Source organism: Conger conger, chromosome 14 (assembly GCF_963514075.1).
Source record: "Conger conger chromosome 14, fConCon1.1, whole genome shotgun sequence".
NCBI classification, from domain to species: Eukaryota; Metazoa; Chordata; class Actinopteri; order Anguilliformes; family Congridae; genus Conger; species Conger conger.
This window is the reverse complement of record NC_083773.1, coordinates 130,001-142,500: the sequence shown is the minus strand read 5'-3', so window position 1 is coordinate 142,500 and position 12,500 is coordinate 130,001. Positions and strand designations below refer to the sequence as shown.

At 46.2% G+C, this 12,500-nt stretch overlaps 1 protein-coding gene across 1 annotated transcript in view; it reads left to right on the top strand.

Annotated features, from left to right (window-relative positions):
- Window positions 1-12,500, top strand: part of phc2b (polyhomeotic homolog 2b (Drosophila)) — a 33,799-nt gene that overhangs the window by 240 nt on the left and 21,059 nt on the right. Inside the window, exon 2 of the mRNA XM_061219909.1 lies at window positions 11,045-11,225. Coding sequence (XP_061075893.1) covers window positions 11,097-11,225 — 129 coding nt within the window. The 5' untranslated portion in view covers window positions 11,045-11,096. The remainder of the gene's footprint in view (window positions 1-11,044; window positions 11,226-12,500) is intronic.

The window sequence follows — 12,500 nt, the reverse complement described above, 5'->3', positions numbered from 1 at the left end:
GTGTGTGTATGTGTGTAAGAGAGAGAGAAAGAGAAAGGGAGTCTGCATGCATGTAGGACATTTGTAAGGAAGGTCTCTATACTGTCTGTCTGTCAGAATACAGATCCTCAATGTATCCACCGATATCAGCACACACACACGCGCACACACATGCACATACACACACACACATTCCTGAGCGCAGGCCTCTCCCCAGGCTGTGGGCAGTAGATTGTGGTTTTTGCTGCACAGGTAGAGTGTGTTTACGGTGCACTCAGCGACACGCGTGGCTTACCCCCCTCCCTCCCCCGACCCCCCGGGGGGGCTGTGTCCCCAGGGTCAGTCCCGCCAGGCTGGCTGAATGGTGGCGAGTGTAGCGCATTGTTAGCGTGTGTTATAAGGACAGGCAGGAATCCCCCCCCCTGTGTATTACAGGGACATGTGTGCAGGGTGTGTGTGGCGTGTGTGTAGCGTGTGTGGCGTGTGTGTAGTTTGTGTGTTGCGTGTGTGTTGCGTGTCGGTGTGTCTGAGCAGCTCGGGCAGGGGCATCCTGCTGTGTGTCCAGAGTGGAGACGTGCTCCCAGAGGGCATCCTCTCTCACCCCTGACCCCTGACCCTTCACCCCTGCAGGTCAGAGCTGTGGGGCAGGAGAACAGAGTACCGCATCCAGGAAGTGAGGAAGTGAATTATATTGCACTAAAATTATACTGCACTTATACTGAACTTACAGTCAAGTCCATAAATATTTAGACGTTGACAAAGTTATTGTTATTTTAGCTGTCTACCACAGGATGCTGGAGTTGGAAGTAAATAGTGAATATAAGTGCAGAGTTTCAGCTCTAATGTGAGGGTATGTACATCTCGGGTGAACAGTATAGGAATTATGGCCTTTTTATACATTTTAGGGGCACAAAAAACATAATCATAGATTGAGTAGTCATTTTGAACTACTTGGTTGCATATCCTTTGCATGCCATGACTTCCTGATGTCCATGACGTATAAACATTATCAGAGTCTGGATATCTTATTTTCAGGTTGTCCTACAAGCGATACTAAAACTTTGCATTTAAATGGTTCTCTATGGGAATTGGGGGGTGGGACTAGATTCAGCTGTAAATTATGTCATCAAGGGTCTAAGGTATGAAACAATCATGCTGTTGTCAGATATGCAGTAGATATGGATGGATCACCTCAAGGGTTGTTTCTCCTGAATCATTGTCCTACTGAACCCAATGGAAATATTATTCAGGACAAATAGCCCTTGAAGTGATCCATCCATATCTGCTGCATATCTGACAACAGCATGATGGTTGAAGCTCATTTGATACCTTGGACCCTTTACGACTAAAAGCAATTCGGTGTCTTGCACAGGGACACTTCGACACACCCAGGGCTCAAACCAGCAACCCTCAGACTGCTCCTGAGCCTCAGCATGCTGTCTTGGGTGGAGGTTATTTGTATGAGTCGCATTAATTTGTTTTAGTATGATTAACTCTTGCAGTTTCTGTATGTAGAGCATGGCTTTCTCCACTCCACTCCACCTCATGACAAATACAGACCTCAATTCACCACACCCATAATGCACCAGGGTTGTACTATTGTGTGCTAGTATCTGTTTACCTGCTGTGTGTGTGTGTGCACCTTCTCTGTGTGTAGTGTGTGTGCGCACCTGTGTGTGTGTACTGTGTGTATGTGTGTGTGTAGTGTGTGACTGCGCATGTGTGGTGTGTGTGTGTGTGTGTGTGTGTATACCTGCTCTATGCAAGGTCGTGCTGATAGGCTATGCTACACTTACATGAAAGAGGAATAAACAGCCACTTACTGAGAATCTGGCTGCACTGTTCCCTCTCTCACAACCTGCTGCTGGGTCCTGTCCCCAGCCCAGTGTGTGAGTGTGTGTGTGTGTGTGTGTGTAAGAGTGTGTGTATGTGAGAGTGTGTGTGTGTGTGAGTGTGTGTGTGTGTGTGAGTGTGTGCGTGTGTGTGGGTGTGTGTGTGTGTGTGAGTGTGTGTGAGTGTCTGTGTGTATGTGAGTGTGTGTGTGAGTGTATGTGAGTGTGAGTGTGTGTGTGAGTGTATGTGAGTGTAAGTGTTTGTGTGCGTGTAAGTGTGTGTGTGAGAGTGTGTGAGTGTGTGTGTGTGTGAGTGTAAGTGTTTGTGTGCGTGTAAGAGTGTGTGTGTGTGTGAGAGTGTGTGAGTGTGTGTGTGTGTGAGTGTGTGAGTGTGTGTGTGTGAGAGTGTGTGTGTGTGTGAGTGTGTGTGTGTGTGTGTGAGTGAGTGTGTGTGTGTGTGTGTGTGTGTGTGAGTGTGTGTGAGTGTGTGTGTGAGTGTATGTGAGTGTGTGTATGAGTGTATGTGAGTGTGAGTGTGAGTGTGTGAGTGTGTGTGAGTGTATGTGAGTGTGTGTATGAGTGTATGTGTGTGTGTGTGTGTGTGTGTGAGTGTGTGTGAGTATGTGTCTGTTCTCTGCACCTGATTCTCCAGTAGCACTGAGGCACAGAGCCAGAATGGTTGATCCTTACCCCCCGAGGTCGCGGGGTCACGAAGAAGATGCTTCAAAAACAAGCACACTTACAAAGACCTGTCAGTGACCTTTAACCTTGGAGGAAACGTCACACTTACAGTCTGAGGACCTGCAGTGCGCTCAATGCCCCTCATTTCCGTATCTCCGTGTGCAAATGTATGTGTGATCGGAAACAAGTTAACAATGTCCGCCAGATTTATCAAACAGGAGTAGACACAGCTTTTTTTCGTATCCACGTTTGTCTGTTGATAAATACCAATTAATTGTAAACTAAAAGTGTGCGCGCAAAATGTATCATAACCATAAATTGACACCCCTAAAATACCTCATAAGGACCACAGAAATCAATTTCAGGCAATTTAAAGAGATGGCCAAGAAAAGATGAAAACGCTGTGTATTTTTTATCATTGCATGATGAAAAAATGTTCATTTATTCCCTCATCACGGTGACATCACGATGAATCTGCCACCATGTGTGGAGCTGGAGACCCCCCGGGAGGGCAATCTATGAGACTGTTTGTTTACGGCTGTTAAAACATTTGGTTAAGATACATAAATGTGGTAAAAATATCCTTTAGTTCTGTCCTCAGATATGGCACACAGGAAATGTACAGTTTTGTTTATTTATTTTATTTTGCATTTGCCACTCAGTATTTCATTGCTATAGAAAGAAAAACAACTTAATTTTAGCATTTTCACTTTTTGACTTTTTTCATTTATTCATGGCATTTTATTTATACTTCTGAGCATTAATTGCAATATTAAATGAAGTTAAGTTGTAAATGTCTTGCCTCATTTAAGCCATTCTCCGATGCTCAAACCCAGAGTTATAAAGCCTTAAATAGAGCAGGACATAAATAGGCCAGGACTTTATCCCACTTTATCCCACTTTCAGCCTCCACGCCAGGAACGGCGCTGGCTTCGTAAAATAACCTCAAATCCTCCAGTTGGGTCGATAAGAGAAATATTTAGAAAAATAAATAGCACTGTTTCTATCTTTCTGTCATTCTACTTAAAGGGCTAAAGTCCCAGTTCTAAGACCAGGGCAGGGGCTTAGTGGCTGCTGTGGGCTGGAACGGCTGGGTTTCTGCGGGCAGAGGGGCCCAGAGCAGCTCTGGCCACCGCTACATGATTAATGCGCTGTCAGGAAAGAGGTAAAGGCCTTATAAACACTGTGCAACTCCAGCAGCAAACAGGTCCGGAGTCACTCAGCCTTGGGTCATTACCATTAGCAGCACAAACACAGATGAGCAGGCACAGCCTAGCCAGGAGTCACCTGGGTCCAATCTGACCCCAAGTGCATCCAGTCCAGTACAAGTGTGTGTGTAAATGCAGTGTGTGCGGGGTGTGTGCGGTGTGTGTGAGTATGTGTGTGTGCAGTGTGTGTATGCGGTGTGTGCGCTGTGTGTGTGTGTCGTTTGTGCGTGGTCTGGTCTCTGTGTCTGTGCCTTCCTGGGTCTGTCAGGCTGTGTGTCTGTGCCTTCCTGGGTCTGTCAGGCTGTGTGTCTGTGCCTTCCTGGGTCTGTCAGGCTGTGTGTCTGTGCCTTCCTGGGTCTGTCAGGCTGTGTGTCTGTGACTCAGATCCAGTCCAATACCGTTGCGGCACTCAGACCCACCCAGAGCCTGACATGCTGCACTTCCTGTTTAGCAGGGCTGGAGTGAAGCTACCTTTCAGGTCCTTCCTGTTCAGGAAAGGCGCAGCACAGATCTGGGCACAGAGACAGTCCTGCTGCTCTAGAAAGGCACTGACTGCATCCTGGACTGATATGAGTGTTTATAGCAGGGTGACCAGCTGTGAAAAAGGCTCTCTTTATAAAGCATTGCACCAGTTTATAACTCTCAGTTGAGGAACGTATGCAAACACGCTTCCATACAAACATGCTCAGAGCCATTATCCGCCCCAGTCTACAGAGAGGCCTCCCAGGCATTAACAGGTGTAACAGACCTGTATTATTAATAAATCAAGGGCAGTACATTGTTAAGAAATAGTCACTGTGCATCATGGTGCATTATGGTCCTTTACCTGTTAGCCCAGGTAAATTTATCACAAAATGCCAGTATCCTTACAGCGTTTCACTGGATGTGAATGCTAGAGCTAAATCAATGCTGGAGTAAAAACACAAATATAAGCATATTTTGCATAGACCAGATAATTGTACATTACATTACAAGGCATTTAGCAGATGCTCTTATCCAGAGCGACGTACAACGAAGTGCAGATCAAACACAAGTACAAGTGTGAAGAGGACCTGAGAGGACAGTTCCAAGTCCTAGTGTAACCATACAGATATAATCGGAACCCTTGAAGAGTACATCAACTTACAAACTAGCATACCACAGTTGGCAGCTAGAATACCCCGAGTACAACAATACAATAGCTAATACAAAACACAAGAATATCTGTATCTAACTATATAAGTGCCATTACAGTGTATGCCATATACAAGGCTGTAATAAATATAACTTGATTTTACACTGTATTACATCCAGTTTTGCACTCTGTCTGCGAGCCATTCAAATAATTTACCAATGCCTCTGCAGCTGAAGATCACGTGACCAGTTCTCTCTCAGGGGACCGTGACAGACCCAGCGAACACATTCTGTGTATTTATCCATGTGGGGGTGTCTGAAGTGCATGGCATGGCTCTCCCCAGGGTTAAGAGGGTGCGGTTAGCTGTAGGACCCAGCGAGCCCTAAGCCCCCCGCCCCCGTTCCCTCCCCAGGGACCCAGCCAGCCCTAAGCCCCCCACCCCCGTTCCCTCCCCAGGGACCCAGTGATGCGAGTGGGCTGCACTCATAATGGTGCGGGCGTCTCTGCCGGGGCAGTTAAAGCAGCTAATCTATATGCTAATGAGCAGATCACAATCGATGCCCTGCATGCCTGCACCCAATCAATACGGCATCACCACCGCAGCCAACAGACACGGCCATTACAGTCTCTCAGACTCATCCATTACACAGCCTCTCAGACTCATGAAACCCACAGCCTTTTAATGTGCAGATGGAGCTGATAAGTGCCTTTGTTTGCCAGCTGGGATCCTCTCCCTGCACATGCCAAACACACGCATAGCACACGCATTTACATTCCACAGCGGCCCGTTTCACTCCTCCTGCATCGCGGGAGAAACGCAGAGCGATTCACCTACAGGTAAAAGCTGGAGAAACACGGAGAGGTTACGGTAAAAAGGTTTGTTTTTCTCAGCCACAGTGCAGAGTGTCAGGTCGTGGGCTGGGACAGGGGTCTCCATCATCAGGATAACCCATCTAGCCATCAGACTCTTTCACATCCTCTTTCTTCTGTGTTTTTGGATTTGTTGCCTTTTATATTTGATGTGCATTGAGAATATATGGCAGTGTAGCTGTTTTGTTGTTCATTGAGAATGTATGGCAGTGTAGCTGTTTTGTTGTTCATTGAGAATGTATGGCAGTGTAGCTGTTTTGATGTGCATTGAGAATGTATGGCAGTGTAGCTGTTTTGTTGTTCATTGAGAATGTATGGCAGTGTAGCTGTTTTGTTGTTCATTGAGAATGTATGGCAGTGTAGCTGTTGTCTTTTATGCTGGGTGGAGAGGATAGGGAATGGGGGTGAATCTCTTCATTTAACCCCCCCACCCCCACAACCCCCCCAGCCCCCCCAGCCCCCCCAGCCCCCCCACAACCCCCCCCTTTCTGAAGTGTTCCGTCTGCCAGATCTGCATGAGCTACACCCAAGGGGCACTCCTAAGGAACCTCATTGGCTGTTGCTAAGATATCACATAATCACTAAGCCGGTAGACAGGCAGTGCAGTTTGTGGGGTGGGTGCTGGGTACGGGGGGGGACATCCTGCTGGCAGTGAGACCCCCCCTCCTTTATTGTAGACAGAAAATTACAAATGAGCCTTTTGGCCGTTAGCCGTGTTCTCGTGTGTAAGTATAAGTGTGGGATACGATGAGCAGTGCCTCTTGGTTAGGGTTAGGCGGCGTGTCGGCGTGTCTGCGGAGGCACTGGAGAAACACCTCTAAAGAGCATCTCCTCTCCTCACCTCCTGACAGCATCACAGCCTGGCCAGCCAATGAGAAAGCAGGATGCAGATTTCACTGAAAGAAACCTGGAAAGACAAACCGCTACAGTCTGAAATTCACAAACGCAAAATAAGACGAAAGAGAAAAGTCTTATCAAAGAAGCTTTTCAATAAGCAAATTGCATATTATAGTCACGCTATGACAGTTTAACAGAAATGGTCATTAATTATTCTAAGAATAACCCAATATAAATTCCAAATTGACTGAACTGACTGAAGGAAATATTCAGGTTGTTTTCATACAGAAGGACAGTCGTGTATGATGCAACTCTCCTGCTGATTGAGAGAGAAATGCCATTCGCCCTGGCTGCATCCATACACAGGGCATCACTGCGGGGCTTTTCCCTGATGTGGCCAATCACACGGGCCAATGTAGCAGAGTCACAAAGCAAAGCTTTGCCCTGATTTGGCCAATTATACAGGCCAATGTAGCCGAGTCACAAAGCCTTGCCCTGATGTGGCCAATCACAGAGTCCCAATCTCCAGGCCCAGGGACAGAGTGACATCAGAGCCTCAATACGCCAGTTACACCACACGCTATACATACTCTATACTCACGCTATACACACTCTCACACTGTATACACACTCTATACACACTCTCACGCTGTGTACACACTCTATACACACTCTCACTCTACCTATTCATTGTTTTCAGTAAACATTGGGCATGTGTTTAATTTTATTCAAGCTGACAAACTGTGGAATCAAAAGTTGAAAGAGTAGAGGAGACTCACACACCACCTCCACTCCAGAACATTCAGAACCAATCACACTTCCACCAAACAATCAGCAATCTGTGTTCCACAATCACATTCACAATCATTACTGGTCCAATAGCAACAGCTAGTCGGGTCCAGCTCATCTTACCCCCGCCTCAGACACTATAACAGCAGAGCCTCCAGTGATTAGTAAAGCCAGCCATACCTGTGATTAGTAAAGCCAGCCATACCTGTGATTAGTAAAGCCAGCCATACCTGTGATTAGTAAAGCCAGCCATACCTGTGAATAATGAAGCCAGTCCGAAGGTAAAGCAAAATAAAGGATGAAGCTGTAGGCCGGAGTGCCTGCTCTGTAAGCAGCCATCTTGAAAACACAACAGCTGCCTAAGTGGCCTTTGAAAATAATAGTTCCAACTAAAATAATAGTCCTCAGACCTAAATGTGCTTTCAAAACCATATATACATTATCCATTGGTAATAAGCACTAAATCAATTTGATACATTATTCCTCTCTTAAATATGGTTCATATAGTGATGATGGTGAGGATGATGATGGTACTAAGTGCTTGTGCCTCTGAATCTCCAACTGGATGAAGAAGCAGAACGTTGCTGTCCTTTTACAGGGGACTGTTCTTCTTTCAGTCACAAGATGGCGGCATCCACAGCGATGTGAATTTCCTCACAGAGCAGGTTCCCGTTGTGCTGTAAATCTCCTCTTCATTGTTTCTGGTTTCCGGCTGCAGACTCCCAGTGTGCAGGAGAAGGGTTCCAACATTCCCAGGATTAGGCTTCAGATATTCCACCGGGATATCAGCATAAAATCTAGAGCAGGGTTAATTCTGGTTTCATTCTCGTGTATAAGGAAAATAAGCTTGATGAGCAGCAGTGTATTTCTGGCTCATAGCAGGTCTCCTAGCGCCCAGAGAACTGTGTGCTGGCCTGTGGCCATGGAATGGACTTCAGCCGTTAGTCGGGCCATGGGAAGTGATACTTACTGGATGAACTTCTCTTTCACTGCAGCTCAGCACAGTCACAGGCTGTGGGTGCGTGATTGACAGTAGACGACAGTGATTGATGCACCAGGCAGAAACAGGAGGCCTGTCAGGATATGCTTTCTGTGGGATTACTGCGGTGTGTGTGTGTGTGTGTGTGTGTGTGTGTGTGTGTGTGTGTGTGTGTGTGTAAAAGCCTGTGTATGGGGGAGAGAGTGTGTGTGTGTGTGTGTGTAAAAGCCTGTGTATGGGGGAGTGTGTGTGTCTGTCTGTGTGAAGACTAGCTCAGCAACTGTTTGATAGGCCTGGCGTTTATGAATCTCATTTTCTCCTACTTTACAAGCTAGTTTTGTGTTTTCACTGCAACTGATTCAGCCCATTTGAATCGCTGTAATAGATTTCTCACTCCGGCCAGCGGAGGATGGGCTCCTGTTACCCATCGGGGGGTTTTCCTCTCCACTGTTTGAGGGTTTTCTCAGTTTTCTGTATGTGCTGATAAGGTGTATGTTTGAGGCTCTGGCATGGTGTTTGCCCTTCTGTCACTCTGTAAAGCGTCTGTGTGACAGTCTCTGTAAAAAGTGCAACACAAATAAAACTGAATTGAATCTGTGTTTGTTTCAGGGCCTGGAATGGGTAGTCTGGTAATTTATTCATGGACCTGCTGTGGGCTTTCTGTTATGGTTTTATGGGGAAGCTGCGTGTAAATGTTTCAGTAATCATTTAATGGGCTGCTTGTTGGTGGGTGGTTCAGGAATTGTTTAATAGGACTTGTGAGTGTGGTTCAGGAATTGTTTGATAGGACTTGTGAGTGTGGTTCAGGAATTGTTTTATAGGACTTGGATGGCTAAGTGACACAAACTGCAGGACATTGATATGGGTGTATCTGTAATCTGTGAATACAGACAGATGGAGCGGAGATAATACAGCCATAATAATACATGTCATAATCTTAAAACATATTTCACACTGCAGAGACCTTCCGCTACAGCCAGTGAGGGTCTCGTTTCAGGGCAGTTAAAATTGAGAAGTAGTAGTTGGACAGCTCTTAGGCTGTTGGAAGTTACCAGACATGACCAATAAGTGTGTGTGATTGTGTGTGTGCGTGTCTGCAGCATTACTAGACATGACCAATAAGTGTGTGTGTGTGTGTGTGTGTGTGTGTCCGTGTGGGTGTGTCTGCAGTGTTACCAGACATGACAATTGATGCTTCTTGTTCACCCATTCTTAAATAAATATCAGAAATCTCACTATACCTTTTTCCCACACAGAAAAAGTTTTGCAAAATGTCTGTATGTCAGCAGTTTCCGGGGGTATGTTTGTGCGATTTGGGGTGGCAGTTGGTGTTTACAGGTTAGACATATTTCTATGATTATTTCCATTTATATACAAGTTGTCTTCAGATGTTGTGAATTGTACCAAAATGTTTGGTTAAGTCTAAACATCGGTTGAATCCTCTTTCTGGAATGCGAGATGGTGTGGGAGCAGCTTATTAAACCAGACTGTTGAATTAAACTTCTCCTGTCTGGTCTGAGTCACATGAGGTAAACAAACAGGATAGAATGACATAACAGAAACCAGAGGTCACCCCTGTGGCGTGATCACCTTTCCCATAATCCCCTCCTGCCCCTCACCGAAACCGAAACCCAGCATGTCTCTAAGTGGGTTATGATACGCGTGTAACATGAGACAAGCTGAATCTCCCGGCATTCCCTCCCACCCTTATGAGAAATTACTGGAAGTGGATATGTATCTGCAATAGGACTATTCAAAAATGTACAACAAGAAATTTAAAAAAAGAAAATAATTACGATTATTTCAAATCCTGAACACAAGTTAACTCGAGTTGGGTGAATTATTCAGATTGCCATGCTAAATATTTTCTATTTTAGTAATATAGCCCTTACAATAATTTATATTGGATCAGCATGGTCTTATTTTACACCAGCATTATTGTATGGCCTGTGTGTCCAGTGTAGCCATGGCGACTGAACCCTCAGCTCACATGACACTGACTAAAAGCAGATTCCAACATCCTGCAAAAATCACATAACAATACAAGCCCAACCTGTCCTGTATTATCCTCAAGAACCACTTATTTACTGAAGCTGAGAGTGATAAACACTGAAGATGAGTGTGATAAACACTGAAGATGAGTCTGATAAACACTGAAGATGAGTCTGATAAACACTGAAGCTGAGAGTGATAAAGACTGAAGCTGAGAGTGATAAACACTGAAGATGAGTGTGATAAACACTGAAGATGAGTCTGATAAACACTGAAGATGAGTCTGATAAACACTGAAGATCCATCCATCCATCTATTATCTGAACCTGCTTATCCTGAACAGGGTCGCAGGGGGGCTGGAGCCTATCCCAGCATACATTGGGCGAAAGGCAGCAATACACCCTGGACAGGTCGCCAGTCCATCGCAGGGCACACACACCATTCACTCACACAGTCATACCTACGGGCAATTTAGACTCTCCAATCAGCCTAACCTGCATGTCTTTGGACTGTGGGAGGAAACCGGAGTACCCGGAGGAAACCCACGCAGACACGGGGAGAACATGCAAACTCCACACAGAGAGGCCCCGGCCGACGGGGATTCGAACCCAGGACCTCCTTGCTGTGAGGCGGCAGTGCTACCCACTGCACCATAAACACTGAAGATGAGTCTGATAAACACTGAAGATGAGTGTGGTAAATGCTGAAGATGAGTCTGATAAACACTGAAGCTGAGTGTGGTAAACGCCGTGTTCTCTGACAGGTAAAGAAAGAGACTGGCCGCTGTGGCTGCAGACGGGCTGAGCTGTAGAGTCATGGAGAGTGAACAGGGCCCTCCAGCCTCCAGCCCCACCTGCACCAGCAGCTCCACCAGCAGCTCTGCACGGCCGTCTGGGCCCCAGATCTCCGTCTACAGCGGAATCCCCGACAGACAGACCGTCCAGGTATCTATCTATCTATCTATCTATCTATCTATCTATCTATCGCTCGCTCGCTCACTCACTCGCTCACTCGCTCACTCGCTCACTCGCTCACTCGCTCGCTCGCTCACTCACTCACTCACTCACTCACTCACACACTCACTCACTCACTCACTCGCTCACTCGCTCGCTCGCTCACTCACTTATACACTCACACACTCACACACTCACACACTCACACACTCACACACTCACACACACACTCTCTCACACACATACTCACTTATACACTCACACACACACTCACTTATACACTCACACACACACACACTCACACACACACTCTCTCACACACATACTCACTTATACACTCACACACACTCACTTATACACTCACACACACTCACACACACACACACACACACACACTCACACACACACTCTCTCACACACATACTCACTTATACACTCACACACACACTCACTTATACACTCACACACACACACACTCACACACACACTCTCTCACACACATACTCACTTATACACTCACACACACACTCACTTATACACTCACACACACTCACACACACACACACACACACACTCACACACACACTCTCTCACACACATACTCACTTATACACTCACACACACACTCACTTATACACTCACACACACACTCACTCACTCACTTATACACTCACACACACACTCACACACACTCACACACACTCACTTATACACTCACACACACTCACTTATACACTCACACACACACTCACACACACTCACACACACATTCACACACACTCACTTATACACTCACTCACACACAAACTCACTCACACACTCACACACACTCTCTCTCACACACTCACACACACACACTCTCTCTCACACACACTCACTTATACACTCACACACACACTCACTCACACACACTCTCTCTCACACACTCAAACACTCACATGCTCACACAGACACACAGACAGACACACACACACACACTCACACAGACACACTCACACACTCACACACGTACGCAAGCACACACACACATACACACATACACACACTCACACACACACACAAACACACAGACACACAGACACACAAACACACACTCCGACACACAGTTACACACACACACACAGTCACACAAATACACTCACATGGACACACACTCACACACACACACACACACACACACAGTCACACAAATACACTCACATGGACACACACTCACACACACACACACACACACACACACACAGTCACACAAATACACTCACATGG